This window comes from Anas acuta, chromosome 17 (assembly GCF_963932015.1).
Source record: "Anas acuta chromosome 17, bAnaAcu1.1, whole genome shotgun sequence".
Taxonomy (NCBI): Eukaryota; Metazoa; Chordata; class Aves; order Anseriformes; family Anatidae; genus Anas; species Anas acuta.
Window position 1 is genome coordinate 8,087,870 of NC_088995.1, and position 25,490 is coordinate 8,113,359.

At 40.3% G+C, this 25,490-nt stretch overlaps 1 protein-coding gene across 12 annotated transcripts in view; it reads left to right on the forward strand.

Annotated features, from left to right (window-relative positions):
- Window positions 1-41: 41 nt before the first annotated feature.
- The window catches only part of SFI1 (SFI1 centrin binding protein), a 35,496-nt gene continuing 10,047 nt past the window's right edge, over window positions 42-25,490 (forward strand). The window contains exons 1-27 of one of the 12 annotated variants that reach the window (XM_068701301.1): window positions 42-180; window positions 1,730-1,813; window positions 3,498-3,674; window positions 4,678-4,749; window positions 6,787-6,894; window positions 7,209-7,303; window positions 8,573-8,690; window positions 8,937-9,039; window positions 9,473-9,629; window positions 10,387-10,548; window positions 11,058-11,128; window positions 11,563-11,655; window positions 12,042-12,139; window positions 16,378-16,459; window positions 17,369-17,547; window positions 17,779-17,854; window positions 18,487-18,582; window positions 18,976-19,052; window positions 19,745-19,847; window positions 20,322-20,418; window positions 21,092-21,252; window positions 21,688-21,762; window positions 22,092-22,166; window positions 22,536-22,712; window positions 23,465-23,706; window positions 24,793-24,888; window positions 25,074-25,335. In XM_068701301.1, the coding sequence (XP_068557402.1) occupies window positions 1,794-1,813; window positions 3,498-3,674; window positions 4,678-4,749; window positions 6,787-6,894; window positions 7,209-7,303; window positions 8,573-8,690; window positions 8,937-9,039; window positions 9,473-9,629; window positions 10,387-10,548; window positions 11,058-11,128; window positions 11,563-11,655; window positions 12,042-12,139; window positions 16,378-16,459; window positions 17,369-17,547; window positions 17,779-17,854; window positions 18,487-18,582; window positions 18,976-19,052; window positions 19,745-19,847; window positions 20,322-20,418; window positions 21,092-21,252; window positions 21,688-21,762; window positions 22,092-22,166; window positions 22,536-22,712; window positions 23,465-23,706; window positions 24,793-24,888; window positions 25,074-25,335 (3,072 nt within the window). In that variant the 5' untranslated portion in view covers window positions 42-180; window positions 1,730-1,793. Of the gene's footprint in view, window positions 181-262; window positions 501-531; window positions 1,098-1,729; window positions 1,814-3,497; window positions 3,675-4,222; window positions 4,293-4,677; window positions 4,750-6,689; window positions 6,895-7,208; window positions 7,304-8,572; window positions 8,691-8,936; window positions 9,040-9,472; window positions 9,630-10,386; window positions 10,549-11,057; window positions 11,129-11,562; window positions 11,656-12,041; window positions 12,140-16,377; window positions 16,460-17,368; window positions 17,548-17,778; window positions 17,855-18,486; window positions 18,583-18,975; window positions 19,053-19,744; window positions 19,848-20,321; window positions 20,419-21,091; window positions 21,253-21,687; window positions 21,763-22,091; window positions 22,167-22,535; window positions 22,713-23,464; window positions 23,707-24,792; window positions 24,889-25,073; window positions 25,336-25,490 lie in introns of those variants that run through there. The other 11 variants (XM_068701303.1, XM_068701302.1, XM_068701305.1 and 8 more) reach the window with 11 other exon arrangements.

Below are 25,490 nucleotides of genomic sequence, written 5' to 3' on the forward strand. Positions count from 1 at the left end.
GCCCCGCACCCATTTAACGCCCGACGCGCAGGCGCGGAGCCGCGGGCTGGCAGCGGGGCTCCCCCGCGCGGCGCCTGACTGGAAAAAAAAGCGCCGAAAGGAGCGGGGCCGCGCCGCCGAGCCGCTCGGTGCGGTGCCTCGCCGCCAGCCCCGCCGGGCAGCCGCCGCTTGGCCGCTGCGGTGCGTGAGGGAGCCCGCGGGGAGCGCCGAGGGCCTGCAGGCGCTGAGGGAGGGCAGCCCCGGGGAGGGGGGGGCGGGCAGCGGCCGGGCTGCGGCGTGAGGGGAGGGCGGGAAGCGGGGACGGGGCCGGTCAGGCAGACGCGGCTCCGGGCTCCGTCAGCCCCGGGTTCCCGTCAGTCACGGCCCCGGGTCCCTGTCAGGGTCCCTGTCAGCCCCGGTGCCAGCCCCCGGCCGCCGAGAGGAGGGGCGCAGACCCGCGGAGCCGGGTGAATAAAAGCGGGGCTGCGGTGGATAAAAGCGGCGGTGGATAATTTATTTATTTATTTATTTATTTATTTATTTATTTATTTATTTATTTATTTATTTATTTATCTATTTATTTATTTATTTATTCTTCCCTGTGATCTCCGGTCGAACATGGGCGCTACAAAGCGGAGTGAAATAAACAAACGTTCCTCGGTTTTGCTCTTCCAGGACTCTCGTAGCGGCGGGCTGTCACCGAGCTGCCTCCACGGGCGGGGAGGCGTGTGCCAGGCACCGGCTGCTGCCCGCGGTGCCCGCCCGGCGGCGGCGGCGGGTCCGGGGCGGGCACCGCTCCTCCGCCGCTGGGGGGCGCTGCCGAGGGCGCCGCTCCGGCCCCTGTCGGTGGCGGGGAGCGGGGCTTAGCCCTGAGGCCCCGCCCCGCCACCACTCGGCGGGCTCGCGCCCGGGGCTCTGAGGCGGCCCCTCGTGAGGGGGGAGCCCGGCCCTGAGGGGGAAAGGGCGGTGGTGAGGGGAGAGCCCGGCTCGCAGGGCACTGAGGGAGGTTGGTGTGGTCCCCTGCTTCTCCAGCGTGCCGCCACAAGCTGCATCGAGCCGTTAGGGTCTGGCTCGCTGCCTCTGAGGGGGTTCGTCCATTAGAGCTCAGGTCGGCTGCAGTGAGGTGTTTTTTTTTTTTTTCCTGTCAGAACTCCAGCCTCGCTTGTAGAAATTTACATTGCGGATCTCATGTTTGCAAGTAGATGGGTGGTTATAAATTCAGTTGGTCTCACGGTCCTTTTCTCTGAGGCCTTTGGCCAGGTGTAAGGCGCTGTGTGTGCAGAAGGTTTTGCTGGAGCTGGCAGGAATTTGCCATTTTCTTAATTTTTATCTTTTTGAAGGCAGTAGGCAAGGGCCAGTAGTTTAAAAACAAAGCAAGAAATCAGTTTGGGCAGGTACCAATTTTCTACCCCTAGACAATTGATTTAGTTCTAAACTGGGAAACATAACTTGCAGTCATCTCCGTTTTCTACCACCTTTTCCAGCACAGCTTTAGCTAGGCACAGTTGGTGGTTTAGGATCCCAACAATTGTGCCTGTCACCAACAGACTGTGTCAGCACGCTATCATTCAGGTCAGCAAGGCTGTGCGGATGGATGCTTTTTGTATTAAACACCTAGAAATGCACAATGCTATTTGTATGCAGGTTGGGTGAAATGAATTCCTGTCCTTCACAGAGTGCATTTGACATAAATCCATCTGATGGATTCATCACAAATAACAAGAACTATTTTTTTTTTTTCTGTCCAAAGCTAATAAACAACATTCCAGTGCAGCAAGTGCATTTATTCACTGCAGACTTGGAACTGTAGCAAAATGGAGAAATCTCAAAGCAGGTAAGTAATAATAGGATGCTGTCTTGTTAAAGACCTTGGCTACTTTTTTAATAACGACATCCTATGCATTTCATGGGATAGCAGAAAGTTATGGTCTCCATGGAATATTATTAACCAGAACGTGTTCCTTTTCTAAATAAATAATAATTCAACAAACAACAACAACAACAAAAGACAAACAAAAGGATGACTCTGTGGGGGTTTATGTTATCATAACACTATAGTATAAAAAGAAATCTTCCTTGATCCTTAGACTTTAATACAAAACTTCTACATGTTTTATCAAAACTTGATTACTTGCCTTTGGAACAGTTTAGAAGGTTTTAGAGGTAATTGGACCTAACAGACATGTACGAAACCTTAGGCTGAAAACTACTTAACATAATTTTACAAAAGCCTTAAACCCTTTTCTTCAAGGTGCATACAGTTGCCTTTACTGCACGTCTTTACGTGCAGAGAATTCTTTTGTCTTCCTGGATGGGGCCTACTCTTTCAGAAAATATTCAAACAGTATTTTATAGGAGCAGAAGGACTTCTGTCTCTTGAAAAATATAGGTCACTTTCTTTTGTTGGTTTTGTTTTATCTCCTTGCAGCTGGGTGGAACACGGCAAAAATATTGTTTCCTCCTAGGCGGTTTTAACTAGTAAACTGTAGGAAACTGAGTTGTTCGTTTGTTTTCAGTGATTTATTCTTCATGCTGTGAATAGTTGTTCTGTTGAATTCCTGAAACTTATTAGTGTAGATTGTTCCAATAACTTCACGGAAACAAGATTTTTTTTTTTTTTTTCTGACTGTAGCCATGTTTTTTCTAGCTCAGTTCAGGCAGTTACTAGGGTGAGATTTGAGACTGTTCTATTCTGTTGCCTGTTATGGAATTCAAGAATGTGTTTGTGGTTCTAATGTGCAAATTTTCAGGGTGGTGGCAGTATTTGTTTTGGGAAAGAAGCTTCGATACAACTGGTCCAGCAAGTTTTATCTGGTTAGATTTTTTTATTATTCTTGTTTTCAGGAATTTGTGAAGTCAAAATACTTAGAATTCATAAAAACATAAGTTATTTTTCAGATCAGAAGTACATGTGAAAGTAAACTATGATGGGTAAATATGCTTTATTTTGCTTTTTTAAGGATGGATTTGTGAAAATGGGAAGGTTTTTTTTTTAAAGAATAAACACCTTTAGTTCAAATATAAGCAAGGCTAGGAAAGAGCTCCTAGTAAAAGTGCAGTACATATAAGTCAATTTCCAGTTAAAACGATCATTGAGAAGTTCTCACTTCAGTTCCCTAGTCCTCAAGATGTTCTTTTTGGTGTAGACAGAAAAGCTTCGTATGCTCAAGAATAAGGCAGAAAAACACATTCAAAACTTTCTGCAAAGGCCTTAATTTTTATTGTATACACACATGGGAGAGAAAGCGCAAATGTGTTTTAGTACCTTTTCATTTCAATTTCAGAGGAGAAAGGAACTGTCTCTATCTTGATTACACTGATTTGTCTTATTGCTCATCCTGGGTAGATGGCCTTAACGTTCCACAGATGAAGATAGTGAAAAATGCCTGACAGAGACAATAAATATATTTTAACATTGTGTAACTTCTATATGCGATTATAAAAATTTCAACAAATTAATATATTGAAATAATTAAGTTAATATAGCTTATACAAAATATTTATTCTTTTTCTTTAAGATTAAAATGCCTTGAGGTGCATGAAATCCAACCACTACCTAGGCCTGAAATACACGCAGTTGGGCAATCCATTGCTTCCCAGCATTCTGGACAGTTTCAGGACAGAGGTCATTACTGTCTGCATCAAGCTGGGTATACCTGGAATCAAGGAAGAAGGTTAAAAGAATTCCAGATCAGGTGATAAGTACATTACATACCTTTAACTGAACGGAGCAGGGGTGGAGGTCACAACTGAAGAAGTATGGGTTTAGTAGTACAAGTGAATGCTAAGACAAAGGTTTTATTCACAGGTCTGTCAGGCAGTTTTGAAGATGTCTTGTGGTAATGTGAGGACGTGTATTAGCTCAGATTTCCTACATTTTTGATTTTCTAATGTAAACAATGACCACCTAACATTGTGTGTTATTAGAGGACTGCAAGGTATAATAACTTGGTCCTGCTCTCCTCTTGTGTTTCTTTATATTTGTTTGTTGAAGGAATCTTGACACAGATGGGATGGTAATTGTTTGGAGATCAAAAGCCTAGTACTTTGTTGAACAAATGGAGTTGATGTAGCAGCTCAGGCTTGCTGAAAGAGGGAGGCCCTCTTCATGGCTGCATGCTTTAAGCCCTGTGTCAGCTTTCATGCTTATGGGGGCCATCTGTGAAGCAATTAACTCTTAAATCCATTTGAGAAAAAAAAAAAAAAAAAGAGTGATAGTATCACAGTCCTAGATGAGTGAGCTGAACAGGCATCTGGAGAAGCAGAACTGCTGTGGGGGAGGTGGAAAGAAGGAACATCTCCCTGTTTCAGGGGTAAACATTACATTGGCCCACTATTCTGGAAATGTGTCTGACAGGGCTGGTTAACCAGAGAAATAGTAGCATTACCTCTCCTAATCAGGAAAAAGGCAGCCCAGTTAATGGGCAGGCTGCTATTCAGTATCACTGAGTGTAACTGGGCTGCTTGAAAATAACTTGTCAGCCTAGGTTTCCTAGGCAAGTGTGTCACTGACCTCATTATGTTTGTTAAAGGTACTAACTTCATGATGTAGATATTTTGTATATGCATTTGATCTCTGTAAAGTCATCAGACCCTTAGTGTTATTACTGAAACTGTCATAAAAGTCTGTGTTTTTACTGTTGCCTGTGAGTTAATGGTGGTAGAGTCCAAGGATGCTAAACTTTTCTTATGTTCCAGATACCTAGAAAGGAAGTTCTTTTACCTGTGGACAAAAAAGACATTTGGACAAGTTCTTCCTTCCAGTGCAAGGTAGATGAAGTTCCAGAAATTTAGATGTGTTTTTTTTTTTGGTATGGTTTAGTAATGTAACATTGGGTTAAGAGACTTGTGGCTGTCAAGAAAATCCTTGGGTGTCTTTTGTGTGTCATTTGAAGGTTTCCTTTGAATACTCCTCTTGCTCCTGTTTTTGTTTGTTTGTTTTAATAATTGTGGTTAAATTTCACTAACTCTTTTCAGAGGACCTGCAGTTGTCTTGATGAAGTTGAACTGTATGTGCATACAAATGATAGGGTATGAATGTGACACATGCTTTGAATGTAATGATTTTTCAAATTTATAAATAATCTGGAACACAAATAGATCTTGATCTTCAGTTCATTTCACTGTTTGCAGTGTTGTTCTTAATGTGTTTATGTGTATATGTTTTGCCGTGCTTTGCATCTGACTTCAAAATACCTGTGGCAGATGATTCATTTTTGTTGTTGGTGTACAGCTACTAAAAATCAACACTTTGATACTCTTTTCTGCTTTAGTTTTAATTTGCATGTTCATTCTTGTTTTACCACTCCCTTGGGAACTAAGGCAGTTACCAGTGGAAAGACCTGCATTTGTTTCAGTCGGAGTAAGATCAGACCCTTTGTTGCCCAGTTTCATTGTACTCTGTTAAAAGTATTCTGGCTGTGTCTGCCTTAGTTAGTATCCCTTATACTGAATTTGCATTACTTGCTTCCGCTGTGTAAATTCATGGCATTTTTTTTTTTTTTTTTAGAATGAGTGGAAATATATTTTCTAAAGTTTGGAAAGGAATATAAGTGATAATTAATTGCCTTTTTAGAATCAGGAGTTGCCTTCTCCACAGCTTTTATTTACAATGTTCTATTAGTGCACTGAGTAAAAAATAAATGTATAGCTCATTCTTTTCTTTTCTGTCTTCTTTTTCTTTTTCTTTTTTTTTTTTCCTGCTTAAGTGCTTGGAATGACTTAGCAACTTGGGGTAGGTAGCTATGAATTGCAACTTGTGAGAGGATTTGTGTGTGTTTCACTGACAAACATCAAGGTATTCTGGACCTAATCCTGTTGATATTATAGGCGAAACCAATTTCATTGAAGTTAGTCTGGGCTTCTTGTATGCTTTTTGTTTGTTAGCTTGTGTGTTTCGTGGGTTCTTCCATTTTCCTTTGCTCCATCCAAAATACAAACAGTTGAGGAAATTTTGGAAAGCATTCATATTCCAGCTGATGAGACTTCCACGTTGTAAAATGTTGGTCAGGTTGTTTTGACTGAAGGAAAAATGTTTCAGAGAATATTTAAAAGTAAGAAAGTGAATTGCTTGAATAATAGATGAGGACCCTTATTTTTAGTTAAAGAGAATTTTATCCTATGAGATAAGTGATCAAAATCCTAATTCCATCATATTGATTCTCTTCTACCTGAATGTTTAGTTGTTCACAGTTCACTTGAAATGTAGCATCACTTCTTACCTGGTCAGGTTTGGGAATTAAATTTGGGTGTAGAAGTGGAGGCTGTTCTTCTGGGGTTCAAAGGATTTGGAGGCCATATGTGACTTGCAAATCCATTTTGTGTGTTAGCTTCCATGCAGAAGGAGAAGGTAAACGAACAGATAAACAGCTTCATTTTTGGCATGGATAATGTACAACTTCATGAAGTAGTTTTTAAGCTTATTTGAGTGTTCTTTGGGAAGATGTTAAATTCGGGATGACTTGAGATCAGTATGCTGCTTCTAAGAACACAATGGAAATATTAAAACATTATAAAATCTGCAAGCAGCTTTTGGTATTTATTTTGATATGTAAAATATTTTATGCTAAAATAACTGAGACCAAAATTGGCAAGGAAAATATTTGCATAGTTTAGTATTTAGAGCCAATGAACTGATTGCTTCTTGTCATACTTAAAGAGCCTTGGAATAGGGTGTAACAGTAGAGTAACACGCAATTACATGCTCTTAGGCTAATCAGACAAAATGAAAATCTGCATTGAACTTATTTGTGGTCAACCTGGAAATGTGTTTGAAGTTTCCCATGTCCAAATCTTTCACCTGCCTAGATGCTTTTATGATCAGAAGATTCTTCAAAAAACATTCAGAGTATGGAAGGAGCAGTGGCCTGTTTGCAGAGAAAGGAAGTTGATCCTCAGAGCTGACAACCACTACAGGTTTGTGAAATTGCTTTCTGTTACTGAGTGTATCTAGCTATATGAGAAATTTTCCTTAGGTTCTAAAGAAGTTGTTAATACCAATGAACAATTAATGTAGTAAAATGACAGCTCTAGGTCAAGGGCAATGTCTTAACTGTTTTTTTGTTTTTAAATATTTTTCTCTCTCTCTCCCCCCTCCCCTTTTTTTCTTAGGATGCAGTACATGTTTCTTATCCAGCGTATCTTTAGAGTGCAGCTGAACTTAAAAGGATCCTTCTTCTAGGCATTGGTAGCTGTTACATCAAATGGCTTTTTTTTTTATTATTTTTCAGGCACTTACTCCACAGTTTGATATTCAAAGCTTGGAGAGCTTATGTGTGCCAGCAACAGCAAAAGAGGATGAAATACTATGTTGCAGAGTCTCATGGTAAGTGTAGAAGGGAGGTAACTACCTTTATTTGGGGACTTGCTGAGGTAGGAGTTTCCAAGGGAAATGTTTGCACAGAATCTCTGTCCCTTCCACATGTCTGTGCATTTAACTAGAACTGGATTGGAATTCTCCATCAACTGTGCCTATAGAGATCAGATCCTTATTCCTCATGTTATAAACTTAGCCACACATATTTTACCTGTATTTGCTATTCTTTCCAGCTTCTGCCATGTAGTTGAAAAGAAGCCCAAGCTTTTGAAGTGGTCATAGTCTTATGTAGCTCCTTTCTTCTGCGTTGGATTTGTCCTGCTGGTGAAGTTGCCTATACTGGTTGCAACTTCCTTAAGTTTCAGGGAATATCAATTTCCATGAAAGGGAAGATGACTCCCTTTTAAACATGATACCATGATTTTGTTCTGTGTTGATTTACAAAATAAATTAACTGGTCTCTTTGCATATGAATGCTAATATTGGAATATTATGTGTTCTGGCATTTTGGAAACAAACTGATGGACTTTCTAGACTAATGTAATTACAGAAGCAGCTGTGTGTTACTTAGTCAAAATGATTGAAAAGTGATCTGTTTAAAGACAGGTCAAAACTTGATTTACCAGATCACAAAGAAATTTTCCAAATAAAAATATTTTTTGAGGGATAAATTTGAAGTAGTATAAAATCAGTGACATTTTTGATCATTTCTAATAACTTTGCTTCACTGATATCAGTTCTGACAAGCCAGACTTATATGAGGCAGGGCAGTGCACTGGATGATGTCGTAAGTTGGAATTTGTGACACTTCTGATTTAGGTGTGTGACTGGCTTGCTAAACAAACTTGGCTTGTTTCTGGTTGAGTTCTCTGTGATGTGGGAATAGCTTGAAAAGTTACTGATGATTTTTTTTTTGAACTAACCAAAGAGAATCCTGCAATTCTTATTTAAGAAGATTGTTATGCTGAGTATTGTTATCCAATTATACATCCTGTCAGAACCAAAGATAAAACAATGCCGTACTCTGATAATTCACACTGCTCTGAACATGTGGCATGATCCTATTGATGTTTCAGAGATCTTTCTTGTTCATTTGACTCCCTTTGCCGAGGTTGGATGGTTGTGGCTAGCTCTGGTGGCTGTCATTTTAGGGTTTCCCACGTGGTGTCACTGCAGGCTGCGGGGACTGGAGCTCGGCAGCAGATGGTGTTATGGGGTGCTTAAAAATGCCAGATTGTTGCATGAACTTAAGATGCTGTCATTTTTTGTTATGCACAGCAAAGAAGCAAAAACTACTCAGGACCTGGCAGCATTGGCTGATTTATGTTGATGTTCAAAGGACAAAACAAAGTATGCACACTGTGGCACTGGCATTCAGGGAAAGAAGCTGTTTGCGGTAAGAATGGAATGGAAACAGACAGGGAGGCACTGACCACAAGGCTGTGTTTTTTAACTCATGTTCTGTGATCTTTTCCTACAGTGGCTTTGTTTCATGTTTGATTTTTACTTGATTTCTTCCAGTATGCCTATAAACTGTGAATTTAAAGGGTGGTTATTCATACTTTTTCCAGTGAGAGGAAGGTGTTTTCTTGCATAAAACTATGGAACCTTCTATTGAATGTCTGTAACATTGCTTTGGCAGCATATCATGGGCAGTGTGGAGAAGACGATGCTATCAGAACCATGCTGGACGTAAAATGAACGTTTTGGCTCTGCAGCATTGGGCCCAGAGCCTACAGTTTCGAGTAAGTCCTAGTAACTCCTGCTGCTACCATTTCTAATGTTTAAATTGCACACAGATGTGACTAATACATTGCAGATCAATTTTTTTTTTTTAAAAAAAAAGGATTTCTAATGGGAAAAGTGTGAAAGCATCAACCAAAAAAAAAGGAAAAATGTTTGCTATGGAAATTCTTTGTGTCTCTACCTTTTCTACACTGATGCTGCTTTGGGTGTTTGAATGGATTGGAGTGAGAGAGCAGCCTATAAATGTAGGAGAAACGTGAGGATATAAAATCAGCCTCCTAAAGAATGGTTTACTTGGGAAATGGTTTACTTGGGTAACCTCATTGCTCACGGCTTCCACTCTTGTACTTATGGAGAGTTCTTTGTTCTACTTCTCTAATGTTGTCTGTTCCTCTCTCCCCCCTTGCTGGCCTCCCTCAATTGTCCTGTCAGGCTTGGTTGCAGTGGCGAGAGCTGTATTTATACATCCAGAGTGACAAGCAGAAGGAGACTAAGGCAGTAACTCACCATCTGCACGTGGAATTGAAGAAAAGCATGAAAGCATGGCTGGGGTACTTAGAACTTCACAGAGCAAAGAAATGTCAGAACGGTGAGTGAAAATGGTGATTTAGGGCAGAATAGCTCAGCCCCCTTGCTTAGGGCACAGCAGTGTTTATTCTAGGAGACACCGTGGTGCTTCTTGTTGTTGCTGTCCCAACAGATGGTGAGATCCAACTTGAGCTGTACGTTGCCACAGGCCTGGCTAGCTGAGGTTCTGTACTGAACTGTGAGGAAGATCACCTCCTTTCCATGTGATTTAGAAGAAAATGATTTACTGTTCCCATGATGAAAACTTGCACATTGCAGATTATGTTCTAAGATGTGTGAGAAGGATATATTTGGGGCTATTATCAGTTAATCTGTGTGAAGATTTTTTTGGTAATCAGACAAATCGCAGCTCCTACAGGATGGTAAAGATTATTACAGCAGTTCTTTTGTTTCTCCCTTGAAATCACTGGGACAAGTTCAGACATTTGCGTGAATGCCTTTTGATTGGTGGTAGTGGAAAGACTTCAGCTTGGCTATCAGGACACTAGTAACAGCAGAATGCTGAAAAGTGAGCTTGTATATTTCACAGTGGCACTTGTTAAATCAAGGGAAACTCATTTCCCGTCTTGAATCAGTACTATGTGTTTCTGCTTTAAAACCGCCTTTGTGATCAAAAAGAAGAATGTAGTCCATAGCTGAGTGTTAACTGAATTCTTACCGCTGTTTTCCAGTGCTAGGAGCTTCTGTTGCTTTGGAACCTGAAATAAATTAGTCCAGGACAGGATAATTCACGAGTAATTTGTGTGTTTGTTTTCTAGAGCTAGCTCAAGAGCATCACCAAGGCAGGATAATCCGTCAGTGTTTCTCAAATTGGCGGCAGTCATGGGAGTGCAGGAGAAGAGCACATGCTCAACAAAAGGAGATAGAAAAACTATCAGCGAGGATTGCTTTATGGAGAGCTTTTGCACACTGGAAGCATTGTATCCATTTTCTATTGAGTTGCTAGCATTACTGCAGTGGGAGGATCTGGTTAATAAGCCGGAATATCATACAGTAGCACGGGTAACAAACATATCATTAGAAGGATGTATGTAAGGCTCTATTAACAATTAATAAAACTTGCAATCATAGTATGTTAGCCTTTTGATAGCTAAGTGCCTGCAAGAGAAAAATCTGCCTGCATATGAAAAAAATCTGTCATACTGACAGCATAAATTACAATGAGATTGATTTTTATACTGTTCTTGTGTCAGAATTTTTCTTGAGCTGTCCTGTTGGCTACTACAGAACAGTGAATCAGAAATGTGTTGTGTTAAGCCTGCAAAATCTAAAACTTGACTATAATCAAAATATCTCCCTACAAATAACAGTGCAGGAAATTCAAATGTTGAAGTACATTTAGATGAAGATGTAGTTCCCTTCTGTGGGAGGAGGTTGTATATTTATCAGGATGTGTGTTTGTGTAAAAGATGCTTTAACTCAGTAACAGATGTTGTACTGTGTGTGGAAGAGACCCAGCAGTGGGAGCTGGCTGAAAAACATCACAGGCATCATCTGCTGGTAAGAGCACTGTTACGTCACGTGGAAGAGGTTGTGGAGAGAATTCAAATACTTGTGACTTGAGAATTCAAATACTTGTGTATACATTGTGCCATGAACACTAACAATGGTGCACGGGTGTTAAGTGGGGGATGTTTCTGCCATGGTGAGTTTCCAAAACAGGTTTCCAAATTCCAGATGTTACAGAATGCCAGTTGAATCGAGATGGGAAGTTAGTTACCTCACAGTAAAACCCTGGGAATGTGGAGGGGAATTTTGGAGAAGTGATGACTTGTGAGAGGAGATGCATGGTTTTGTTGATGACAAGATGCTAAATTTTAGATATTGTAAGGAGTAGCATCAAATGTAGGTTGTGATATGTAGCCAGTTCTAAACTGATGAGTGCTTGCTGACTTGGATTTTGTGAAAGTTGTATACATTTCTTTCTATTACAGAAACTTGGGTTTAAGGGTCTTCAGCAGAATGTTATGAACACTCGTCTTCAGCAAATGAGAAAAAATCTGTCATACCGTCAGTATCAGATTACAGTGAGTTTGACTTTGTGCAGTTCTTGTGTCAGAGTTTTTCCTGAGCTGTCCTATTGGTGTCTACTTCCAGCTACAAAATATTTCTTGTTAAAATAGTGGCTTTGTTTCTAAATGCTAATAGCCACAGAAAATCTCTTGCCTAAATCAACTGGCCATCTTTGGTATGTTATTTTAGTTTTGTGATTTTAATGTTTATCGTGACTTTTTATTTTTGCCAGAACAAATTATAGCAGGTCATAGATGAAGTTTGTGTTATGGGACAGTGCAGCCTGCTGCAACAATGGTTGCCCACTGCATGCAGTTTTAATAGGACACTTAATCTCTCTTTGCATTCTTCTCCTTCCTTTTATGGCTCTGTTTTTCATATCTTTGTTGCTCCGTTTCAGGTGCTGCAGAAGTTCTGGAACCTCTGGAAGTCCCGTCTGGAAGAGAAGGAGGAAGAACAACAGCAGGCCTTAACATCCTTGGCTCATGCACGTTACAGGTATGCAGAGAAATATTCATATAAGTTTATATAATTGTGGGATTTGTGAGCCTTTGGTTCAGTTTTAAAATCTGCTAATACCTTTAGGAGCATGATCTTCTTGATGCAAATTGCTCTCATGTTTTCTGTGAATAATAGACAATTGATAGCTCCTGCCCCTCTGTGAAGTGTGAGGGGGAGATGGAATAAGCCTAGCTATGAGACTCTTAATACTGAATACAAAAACTGGAAGTTGTCCTGGTAAGAGCAGTAGGTAGTCAGAGCTCAAAATTCTTGCTGCCACTTTATTTTGGGAGATTTTCTGATTTTTGATTCAGCTTAGCAGGGGAGAGCAAGATCTTTACCAGACAGGTCTGTGCTACTCAGTGCAGCATGCTGTCTTGTATAGTGCACAGATCCTGAAGCTAGAGCTGAAACTGAAAACATTTCAACCACAGTATTGTGGTGTTGCTCTCAAACAAATTAAACCTATTGAGATATCCCCGAGTGAGCATGTTAGTGCAATAAACCACATAGATTTGCTTGGTTTAAATGAGGTTCAGGGTAATAAGGGAATGAAGAGAAACCTTGCTGTGCCATGCATGCTTATAGGTGACGTTCTTTATCTGTTGTTCTTTTATCTGTTTAGCACACCTCGTGTTCAAAAAGACATTTGATTTTTCTACAGTTCAGAGAACTACGTTGCAGCCTAATCAGAATCTTCCACACCATGAAATCTCTATCTCATTTCTTCTAATCCTCCCAGCAGGGTTGGTTGAGAGTTGTAAAACTTCCTTGACTAAGAGAGACTAGTATTACAAGAAAAAGTGATATACTTGGTTCTGGGTTAGAGTTGATTCATGTTTAATTTCCAGGGCATCATTATTGCATGAATCTCTCAAGCTGTGGCTAGAGAATGTCAAGTGGAGAAATTTCAGGCAGGTGTGGGGTCTCGCTAGTGTTTCAGTAGATTTTTATTGTCTGTGGAGTCCATAGGTGATAGTGGTTTTGCTGACCATTGGTTGTTGGACACAGTCTGCTGCTGTCTTTCTCTGAATCCTCTACTGACAGCTAGCTTTTATCATGCTCTGCAGGGCAGGTGATGCTAATACCATCTGAGCATCTGAGTCTAGAGGAATAATTGTAACTTGATTGTACTGGCTTTTATGTTAGACTGCTTCAAAGTAGCCTCTTCAGTTGCAAGATTCAGAGTGAAGCTTGGTGTCTAACTTGGAGTGGATAGCAGTGTTGCCCATCATTTGGCTTGGTTTTGGGCAGGAAAGGTTAAAAGGACTGAAATTACAAATAGTTCTGCAATTCAGTCTATTAAAGAAAATAGAAAAATGATTTTCTGCTGGTCTGTTGTTGGTGAAGGGTAGCTTTTATATTTTTTTGTGCATTTTTATATTTTTTGTGCTTTTTAATTATTTTTATTTTCTTTAGCAACTACTCGGATGGTTTCTTCTAATTCTTCTTTGCTGGAATAACTGATCTCTAGGCATTGTCTTTTTACCCAATGCAGTTTTGGTTTTGATTTCAGGACCTCTCTTACAGTTCATGAACATAGCAGTGTTCATAATCCCTATGAATAGCACTGGATTACATGAGTATATCCAAAGTAAATGATTACAAGCTATTTGTGTCATCATACATTAATGAGACAGATTATTTTGTATTTTCTTCTGTGAGACAAGTCATCAATGCATTTTCAATGTTAGAACCAAACCCATAAAGGCAAATGTGTGTAATCTATTCTGAACTGACTAGGGTTATTTATTTGAGATAGTGTTGTTCTAAATCCCTTAGGAAATAGAGACTGTGGAAATTTTCAGAAAAGGAGTCAGGCTGGTTTGCACCTCTTTAGAGACAGTAAGTCAAAACTAATAGACATTTGGGGAATAAAATCTTGGCACCCTTTCAGGCATGGAAGTAGTTTAAGAGCCATGAACAACACTGGAGAGAGATGAAAAAAATGTTACTGTTCTTCCACACAGATTTAGGATTGTCCTTATGAAATTAGTTTGTTATGGATGGTGTTTTGGGCTGCTTCAATGAGTCTTTAATAAAGACTCATTTATAAGTCTTTATAAGACTTATAAGTTTTATAAGATTCACTTAGGTTGCCTGATGAAAATAGAAATGCTCTGTGTAAAGAGTTCTTCAGGAGTCTTAGCTGCTTGTTCTTAATTTGTGGAAGAATGATTTCTTGATGTCTTGACTTCAGGATCACTTCGGTTTTGTTCAGAGGTCACTGAAGAAGTATTACTCGGGTTACCTACCTTACAGTCAGTTGCAGTATGTGCAGTTAGATTCAATATGAAACAAACAAGATGTATCTGTAAACTTCAATTTTGGCTCCAAGACCAGTGTGAAACTCATAGGAATAGAACCCAAACTCAAAATGATGATATTGATTGTTTCACAAGTTTGGTCTTGCGCCAAAATAAATCAGTTACAATTCCTAGAGTTACTCCAGTTTAAGTTAGGAAGATTCCCAGTAATTTCACACTGCAGCTTCAGAGTTGCTTGTTGATTCTGCTGTCTATTGAAGTAAACGGATGCCATAGGTTCTCATCACCTCTTTAAAATTCAGCCATTAGCCTTTGTCTCAGGGTAATGATTTATGTTACTGATTACGTTTATGGAGCCTCAGACATGCCCAGCAATTATAAGATTGTGCATTTGTTCATTGTGGAAATCGGAGGGGGATGGAAATACTGATGGAGAGAAAGAAATGTTAATCTTTTTTGGGACTCCTTAAAGACCTTACCTTGGCTTGTATTCTTAGCCTTGGATTCAGCCCTAACCCTTCAGTTAGGGTCACAACTTCTCGTGCTATTAAACCCTATCTCTCATTTTCTGTATTAGAAAACTAAGTTTTTTTCTTTTCTTGGAATGTTTATGTTTGGAAACAGTCTTAGAATGAATCTACTCCTCGGACACTTTCCTGCATAAACTGGGAGGGGAAAAATGTTTTTTTAGCATTGAATCCTGTTTCCTAGTAGACTTGGGAGCTTACAGCTTTCATTTGCAGAGGACAGTCACATCCTCTGTTTTAGATTGCTGTGTTTCTGTCAGAAGCCTGGTTTCACAACTGAAAAACAAGCTGTAGGAAGCTTGGTTTTCATTGGATATCGGCTTGCTTTTTGTGAGAGTAACAAGTAGGTTTGGAGTGCATTTCTGCAAGCAAGTGGGAAATTTTCCACCCTGTGTTAGAGTGCAGCAGTGGTGTGTTAGCTTATCTTCTGCAGACAAGGAGAGAGAGAAGGCTGAAAGTCCCAGGAGGATAAGCTCTGTGAAAATGAGTTGTAGCATGAAATTACTGCACTGTAATTTATGCCTCTCATCAGGAAGAGGATGAATAAATACCTGGTTCAAAGGTTTCATCGATTCTGTAGCTGTACCTTGATTCCGTAAGCCAGAAATGTTTTTGCATGCAATCTTTTCTCTTTAGAAGAGTATAAATGAAGTCTTATTTCCTGAACATACAATTGTAAGAAGTGTGTTCCTTGTTCATATGTGTGGAGCTGCTTTCCAACCAGATCTAAGTAAAACTTTCATGACAGTTTGCCAGAACTCAACTTCCCTGTTGATCTCTGACGCACATATGTGCAGTTTCATATGTCAGTGCCCCAGCTGCTGCATCTGGTGATCAGGAGATACCCCAGAAGAGCCATCAATTGAGATTTGTGACCGTCTGCTGATCAAAGATGCTCTTGTTGGCAGCTACCTGTACCCTCCAGAAAGACTCACTTAACTCATGTTGTTTATTATAAATTTGAAATGACTTGTAATAGCCACCTACTAAAAATCACCTGCTAAGAGCCCGAAGTGTATTTTGAGCTAAGTAGAGAAGGGCTGGGACTTGCTGACAATCTAATTAGTATACCCACATGATTAAGTTTTAGAAATAACAGATGTAGTTTTGAGTGGGTGTTAGTTCTACTAGACTAACTCAAACTTCTGGACTGCGACACTTCTACCATGTGTGTTCTGTGTGAGAGCATATAGTTGTTAATCACAAATACATATTTGTTGCAACTTTGGGATACTATTTGATAATAAGTCTTGTGCATCCCTGGGAGGAGGCAGGCCAGAAAGGAAGGTTTATCTCCATCTACAAAGAAAAAAGCTTTGATAATGATGGCAACTAACTTTGCCTTGTTTATAAAGAGGCTTTGGTAGAATTCATTTTGAAATTTGTAAAATAAGTTGTCTGAATTATCTTCTGTGCTGATATTCTCCCTCTTTGCTTTCAGGAAGATGTTGATGAGACGGATATTTGACAAGTGGTTGTTGAAGGCGTGCAAGGAGCAAGAATACAGAATGGAAGAGAAAAAGGTAAAAGTAATTCTTTTGCCTGGTCTTGCTCAGGAAATAGAGGGAATGATTTCTTGTTCACTGTTTTGAACATCAGTTAATGTGAGATGGGCTTTGTGTTGTAAATACCTTTCTCTCTGGTGGTGGTAGTGAATCAAATCAGGGAATGCATTGCAACAAATATTTGCTAATCACCATTTTAAGTTAAGCTGCTTATTAATAAATATAATCAAACTGTTATTGTTAACAGATAACTATTCATGCTATTCATTCTCTTATTCCCTCACATAGTGTAAATATATGCTCTCATTCTGTTTTGTAGTTAACCTGGTTGAAACAATAACAATAAAGAGGAGTCACCCCAGCTAGTTCCCCACCCTAGCTATAAGTACGGGGTTGTGCAAACACAGTAGTGGCTTCTAGGTTGGTGTCCAGGAAGTCCCTCAAGGGGTCTTTCATTTCCTAAGGTGTAAATATAATCCTGTAGTTTTTTATATATCAGCCACTGCCTTATTTTATGTGGTGAGCTGCACAACTCGTAGTCAAAGGTAATGTGTGCTGGTGGCCTTGTGGAGATAGGGCTGGCTCTTGGTGTTCTGAGTTTATCTGCTCATACATATTAAACAGGACTTGTTTCTTGAGCTTATCAGTTCTTGGAGTCTTTCACATGCTGCTTATCAGCTTCTGTGTTTCCTCTTTGGTCTTCTGTTTTCTGGTAACAGTTTCTCCGTCCACGTACATAGAAATGTGTAGAACACTATTCACAGAAGCTCACAGCAAAGGGACTTTGATGTGTCCATTGTTGCTCAAATAAAAAAGATGAAAACACATGGGAGACAGTTCTATGCCTGTCAACTTTTGAAGAATTGTCTTCTGTTGTTTGCAGCTGGCCTGTGTCACAAATTTATTGCCACCTTCTCTCCATTATAGGCTATATTTCATTTTGAAAGGCAACTGCTCGTTTGCTTCTGGTGCCTCTGGTGTAGAAGAACAGCTGCACGTCTGGAAGAAAAAAAGGGGTTGGCTTGTGCAAGAGATCACTACAGGGACCTGCTGCTGCTAAAGGCTTTTTGTCTGTGGAAACAAAAAACTCAAGAGAGAAAAATGGAGTAAGAAGTTTTTTAGAAGGGAGAATTATTTGGATTAGCCTTGTGGTGGCCCACTTCTGACAAAGCAGTATTTAATTCTTAGTCACTGACTTCGTATTTGTGCTTTAGATTCTATTGGTTTGTCTTTTACTTAGTATACTGAAGATAGCGAGCGTGGACATGTCTGTGCTAGAGGTGTCTAGTAACATGGATTGTATTGGAGAAGAAATAATTCAATCATTTTTCCCATAGGAGGCTCAAGGAGAGCCAAGCCCTAAGATTTCACTATTCAAAGTGTCTGCAGCAGTCTTGGAACAAGTGGAGAAAGGTGAGAGAGTTAACATATGGCTAAATGCTTGAAATTGGATTGCTTGTACCCATTAAAGGAAATGGTTGATTTTAAATACTAGTCATTCCTAAGTTTTCCTCTCTTGCCAAGTGGCTGGAACAGGAACTGTGTAGCGAATAAAGGGAGTTCTTCCCGTTCGTTTGTTCAGGGATAGTGAGAATAGAACTAGAACTTTTGAGATTTATCTGAGAATGTAACCAGCATTAGTGTGATCAGATTGTTCCTAGTCAATGCCAATTATGTCCTTTGCAAAGCTTTATTTAAGTTAGAAATTTGCAGTAAGTCTGTGGTGTATGGCTTATAGTTATGCACAGGTCATAGCAGGCAATATCAGGTGGCATTTCATTTTTATGCCATCTCTTGCCATGACATAGTGTAGCAAATGCGTCTTTGAGAGGGTTCCTGAAAAAGGATGGGAAAAAAGGCATCAACTAGCCTTTTTGAGAGGAATAGCAGAGTGCAGGACTAGTTTGAAAACCTTTCATAGCAAGAAAAAGAAGTGCTGTTTCACCAGAGATTAGAAGTGGTCCTTTTCCCTCTGCTCTTTGCCATTGCTAGATTCCCCTCCATCACATATCTGTTCAATCTCTGCCTTTTTTTTCTCTGTGTAGTATGTGGGACATCGGTGTGAGAAATGGACAAAGCTGGTGCAAGCAGATATGCACTATCAGCACACACTACTGAGCAAGACATTGGCAGCCTGGAAGGTAAGAGAGAATGACACTTTGTGGAACGTGTCTGTGTGTGCTGAAATGGCAAATAACAAGCTGCCATGTTGTTTCACTCCAGGTGCTTATGCACCAAGTGTGCAAGTAGAATGGAAGCTATTGTAGCTGGCTAGTGTGAGTGCTAGCATTGTTCTTTGAAGCAAAAGAAGCAATGTCATCTTGTGGTGTCGGTGAATGATAAATAATAGCATTAATGGTTATATAATGACTACCCATCTCAGAAAAACTGTATTTGATTCCAGTAGTTGGAGCTTTTTTTTGTTGTTGTTGTTTTTTTAACTCTAAAGCTGCTGTTAAGAGTTTCCAGATATCTTCTCTCCTCAAAGGTCCTGGCAGTTTAGGAAATCTCACCTCTCATTGCTTTTCTTACAGAGTTATCAACGTAATGTTCAGTGCATCCTACACCAAGTAGCTGAAAAGGAGAAACAGCACACTAGACTACTGCTGCGGTAAGGCCATATTTCCTTAAGCAGCATGAGAGAGAATTGACTACATTGCAGCCAAATTACTCTATTGTTTTTGCTGCCACCTGTGTAAAATTTTGAGCATTTGGTGGTGGGAACTGTCTACTCTGCATTGCTATTTCTGTGCTGGTCAACTAACTAAATTCAACCTCTTAGTGTATCACCATCTGTTTTGGTTTAACTTTTTTTTTTTTTTAACTGTCTCATTGACTTTACCTATTGCACATGCCAGACTTTATCTGTGTTTAGCCCCATGAGAGAGTCAAGACAGCAAACTATATCATTTTCTGCAGTGCATAGATCCTGACTGCTGTAATATTAAAGCAGCCTGGAACATGTAGAGGCTTTCTTCCATTATAGTAAGGAGGATGATTAAGGATAAGTCACTGTATATTGGTTGTAGTTGCTTTAATTTTAACTATGTCTTTTTGTGTGTGTGTTATACAGCTTGAGCCACTTGCAGAGTCTGACTTACCTTAAGATGCTAGATTTAAGGGTTGTATTCTGCTTTTGCACTGCCTTCTGTTTTCTCTCAGCAGAAACCATAACTGATTTGCAAGACTGAGTTTATAGAGACAGCTGGTTTTGGTTCCCCTGTGAGTGGGAAGGTACCAGACGAACAAGTGAGAGTAATTCTTAATGTTTTTTGTTTTGTTTTGTTTTCATTTTGCCTACAGACAGATTTTGTGTAAATGGAGAGAAAATGCCCTTTCCTTTATCTGTGAAGCTAAGGCAACTGTTCGAGCAGAAGCACACTACAGGAGAGTAATCCTGTCAAAGGTATGTTCCGTATTGCAGATACCAAGGTCTGTATGATTGCTAGCTTAGGCAGGGGCCAGGTAATGCAATTAGAAGTACCAAAAACTTAATTTAAGAGCAACAATCAAGAAAAGCCCTGAAAATTGGGAGATCCAAACTCCCAGTCACAGGTTATTTCTACAGACTTCTCTGCAACAGTTGTCTCTGAGTGAGCTCGTGGTTTTTCTTCTTATTTTCCTTCTCCATATTGCCTTGGAAGGGGAAAACAGTCTGATACAGCATAGTAGTATTATCTGTGGGTGGGACAGAAAAGTTTGCCTGAAAAATGCTAGTGGGACCCTCTAAAATACTGCTGTATTTCATTTTATTTAGGAGATTTGCACCATTTTTCTGAGCCTAATGTGGAAAATGATTGTGGTGTCAAGAATGCGGTACTTCTAAAGGATGTTTTAATGTCAGTTTGTATCCTGTCTCTTGTTTGCATCATACCTTTAGGTGTTTCTACAGTGGAGGTACGCTGCCTTACTACAAATGCATTACCGTCAGCAGAAGGTGACAGCTGTGATGGAGGCCAGAAAACATTTGGATATGGGTGAGCTGATGGGAGTATTATACTCTCAAAAGACTTAGATATCTGCATAAGAACCTTAGAAGGATGTGGCTTAGCAGGGCAGTCTTTTGTATCGTCTGTGCAGATGACTGGAAATTAAGCCTACGTGGACAAGGCCCATTGAATGGCAAATGACCTGGGACTCCAGTCTTCTATTGAAGGCTTCTTCTGTGACTTTTGCCTCTCTTTTGGTTCCCTGTCTATATAATAGATGATAACACTTCTTTTTTTCAAGGGAATTTCCCATTACTAACATTGAGAAGCTGAGACATCTCTGATCTGAGGGTCATGAAAGTAATCTTATCAATTATTGCCTCGATCTTTCTCTAGTAATTAATATAGAAAGGCCCTCAAAGTCTGCCAACATTTTCATGAGTTCATGTAAACGATGTGGCTGATGGCTCTGAAGCACAAAGATGGCAAATGATTTCTGAAAGATTATAAAGAATGTCAGTGATATCAGGGAAGTCTTGCAAGTCAAGGCTCACTGTCTGATACCTGAAATGCTCCATTTTCCTTCTTCCTAGTGCTGAGTACAGTCAGTGTGAGGTTTTGCCAAAACAATCTGGAAGAGTAGCTGATCACTAGATACTGTCTGAAACTAATAGTGTCTTTTTCATGGTAGTATGGTAGTTAATTTCTCTTCTCCTGATAGTGCGTTTACAGACCCTGTTTCTTCACTGGAAGGAATCTACTAGGGAGTCTCTGATACTGAGGGCTCAGCAACACAAGGCAGTGCAGCACCACCAGCAGCACCTGCTGCAGAAGCACTTGGAAAAATGGAAGAAATACCATCAGCGGTGTGTTGGGAAAATGGTGAGAAGGATCAACCACCTCCCCAGCCTGTCACCCAGGGTGGGAAGTTGCTGGTGTAGAGGAGCCAGCCATGTTTCCTAGTGATGGGAATAGTAGTCTTGGCTGAGGAGGAGCATGAGAGCATTGTGCACTGAGGAAGAAGGAACATGCTTGTGCCTTGCCTGAAGAAGTTTCAGTTAGAACTAACAGACTTAACAGGGGATGACAAGTCAGGCTTGCCATGTGTGCGATCATTTACTGTTAATGAAATCCTTGTGGGCTCACGGGTATTTGCAGATGGGGTTACACCGTAGAGCACTTGGATATTGAGAGTGACTGGCCTCAACAGAACAAAGGGTGGTAAAGGCTGTTTAGTATCTGTTCTGCTCTAGTAGCATTTGGCTCACATAATTGGGGTTTGACTGTGAGCACCTCTCTGTTTTGTTTGTTTTACAGCTGCTACAGAGAAAGGCAGATCAGCTAATGACTGACAGACTTTGCTCTACTTCCTTCTCCTGCTGGAAGACACGGGTAAGGAATTGTCCTCTGGGTTAAGTATATAGCTGCTTGCTGATGCTTAGCCTTTCTTTTCCTTCATATTCCATTCATGTGAGGACCAAACAAAACTATTTAAGTTTTTGTTCCACTAGCACAAGAGATACCTTACATATCCTGGGTGGATGGGGTAGGTTATTCTGCTAAGGCTCCACCAGCACTTCTTCTTTGGTTGATTTGACTCCTAACCTGATTGCTGTACTATATATATATATATATGTATATATATATGTACTATATATATATATATATATATATATATATATATATATATATATATATATATATTATTTATTTTCTAATAGCTGTTGCAACAGCAATGGGAAAAGCAGAAGACAGTGCAAGCATTGTGGTACTGGTCTCTTTCGTTGCAGAGGAAGGTAAGTGTGTGGAAGGCTTGGGGGCAGACAAAAGCATTTGGCTGACACACAGGTCTGACTGCAATCAGCAGAGTGCATGTGCTCATCTCTTTCCTTTTCTCTTTGGGGTCCTGTATTTTGATTTGGGATGCTGGAAAACTGTCCCCATGTCTTGTAATCCAAATAATAAAAAAAAAAGGCATGTTTTTCCCATCCTGACTCAGCTGATTCAAATCCCTATTCTTTTGTCTTTGTGGTGTTTGTCCTGCAGTAGCTCTGCCTATTACTGTCCAGTGGAACTGAGAGTGTTCTTGTCTGCAGGGGGAGTGGAGTCCCTAACCCAGAACTTGTCTTTGTAATAGTGCCAGGTGTCTGCTTTTGGTGTTGTAGGTATTCAGTGCTTGGCTGAGATTTGTCCAAGTGCAACAGGAGAGGAAAGATCGCATTGAAGAAGCCACAGAAGTTTATCGTACTGCTCTCATAAGAGAAGGTGTAAGTTGGATCTTGAGGTACACTGCTGGCATGAAACAATTGCGGGGACAGCTCCAAGCCGAGCACCAGATAAAGGTGAGAAACAAGTGAACACTCAAGTACATCCAGGGCACTAAACTCTGATCTGTATTTGAAGTGTGTGTGTGTGAGTATGTATAGACTTTGGAGCCCTGTGTCTCAGCTCTTGTTTGCATCTGGCATGTGCTTTTACCTGTGGTTCAAAGCAAAACACCTTGTCCATTTTTTTTTCCAAACTGAATGTAGGGCGCTTGAGACTTGTGTTGGTAACTGGGAACCTTTCTTAATGAAGCTATTTCAAAACTGGCCAAATCCTCCAATAGACAATGTAGCTGGATAAGACTTTTGGCATTAACTAGGGTTCTTAAACTTGGGACTGTGTTAACATAAAACATTAGAAGCTTCATCTCATCCTGTCCTAGCTTTAATACTGCTTAGACCTGCAAGAATGGACTGTAGTGTCACTTGTGCCTTTGAATGTCTGTCCAGCCCTGTGTGTGGAAAGGAGGATAGGGATGCATATATTGATTACTTCCTGTTCCTGGTCAGCTTTTCCAGCTCTTTTCCAGGTTTACAAGACACTGCTTGTTCTGTTTGTTTGTGTGCATCCTGAGTTGTTGCAGAAGTACCCAGTTAATTCTCTTTATCTGAATGTTAACACGGACCTGCTAATTTAGTGTGGAGAGCTGGTATGGCTCTCAGGTCATCAGAAACTGCAGTTCCTTTCTGTGGTGGTGTTTACCCTAGGTAGTGTGGTGTTACTGTCTACTCTCAACCATCAGATGCTCTGCTATTATTTGTGTTGACAGGCAGCCTACAATCTTCACCAGACAGTCTATCGTTGTGCAATGCTCTGGAGACAGAAAACTCTCTACAAGAAATTAAATAAGCCTTGTTCTTTTGGGTCACCTCTGAAAAAGCAAGTGACATTTAAAATACCTGATGTTAGCCTTAAGACAAAGGGACGTTCAGCAGAGGAAAAGCTGTGGCCTTCAAAATGCAACGATCTACCATTTCACTTTGCCGGTGGTGATTCAATTCTCAGTGAGCTGTAAGTGTAAAATTTCAGTCTCTCCTGAATTCCTCTGGTGTATGTATATGTAGTCCATAGCATACACTTTGTATCCATCGATCTATACATTTATGTGTCCATATCCATATCTTGGAGCCCTGTGTCTCAACTCCTGTTTGGATCTGACATATGTTTTTATTTATGGTTCAGAGCCAATCACCCTGTCCTTTAGTTCAGCTGAGACTATATTTAGGTAGATATAGACCTCAGTCTCATTTTTTTATTTCCAAGTTTTCACAGTGATGATTGTTAGTTCCATGCATATTGCCTTTCTCTGATGCTTCATCAAATGGCTGGCTTTGCTGAGTTATGCAAGAGCTGCCGCATAGTGTATATATTGGCCATCAAATTATGAAAGAATTTGTGACTTTGACTTCCATGCTGGTGATGAGTAGCATCAGCTCAGCTATACTTTCCTCTAGGAGTTTCTCAATATGTAACTATGAATTTGTAGAGTATTGGTCGTTTATCTTGAGATCTGTTACACAGAGAAGCATTTGAAAGATTTGTCGTGGGGGGATTTTATACCATTATGAGAGCTTGTCTTGCCCAAGCGACTTAGAGCTGTCAGTGAAACTCTTATTTTTTTCACCGAAGTAATGATGAAATGATAAAGATCAAGATTCTGGCAATGTAGAAACAAGGCTTTGTTCTTGACCTTTTCTTTTCTCTGGGAAAACTATTCCTTAAAAAGAAAAAAAATTCTCCTTGATTATGGGGCAAATGCAAGGAAGAGTCTTCCATGAATCTTCAGAGCTTAGGACAGGAGCCTTATGGGCTATAAGGTAGAAATTTCACATTTCTCTAAGCCAGCATATGCTGCCAAAAGTAGTTCTACCCCTTCCACCAGTTCTTGTGTATGTATGGTCATGCATACAGTGAACCAGCTGGCAGTATTGATACAGGTTGAAATCTAATCTTTAAAACTTATTGCATGCAAGGGCAATGTTGCAGGGTGGGGTAGAATGACAGAATGAAAGTGCTTCTTTAGCTGCAGTGCCAGCTTATACCAATTTAAAGTAATTATGAATCTATGTCATCACTGGTTTTGTTTGTTCTTTTCAGGAAGGCTGTACAACAGGCAAGATTACCACCACAAAGACCTAACTTCCTTCTGGAATCTCTAGAAAATAAGGGGCTACTGGGAACTCCTTTTTCGAGGTAGAGAATCTGTTTTTAATAGTACTGGTGGTTTAGGAAACCAGCTAGCTCCCCCACAAGACAGGACCTTATTTCAGTGTGCAAGAGAACAGCAAGATTCTTCCTTTTTAATTGTTTTCCCCTCACCGACTGTGAGGTATAAAAGTAAGTTTAAATGTACAGGTGCATTCCTTTTCCCTTAACAGATCAGGGACACCTTTTCAGCAAACAGATGGGAACAAATGTTCTTCTCAGAGTGGGAACTTAATGCCAACAACTGAAACGGAAGAAAGCACCTGTAAATGGCTTTCTCAGATGGGCAGTACCACTCATTCCAACTCATCTCTGACACACACTGCTCTCCCATCTGTACCGTTGTGGACACGTGATGTGCACTGTGCTGTTCAGAAGCCAAAGCTACAGTCTCCTTCGTTTTTTATGCCCCAAGAGAAAGCTGGGTCAGAAATGGTGAGTGTATTGGTGAAGGAAAAACTAGTGTGTTTACTGTGCTCCTGTCAGCCCACATGCTGCTTATTGCTGTTTCTTCCTACGACTCCTCAGAACTGCTCATCCAGCTGTTGAGCTATTTTTTTCTTGTACCAGTTAGAAGTTGATTAAATGAA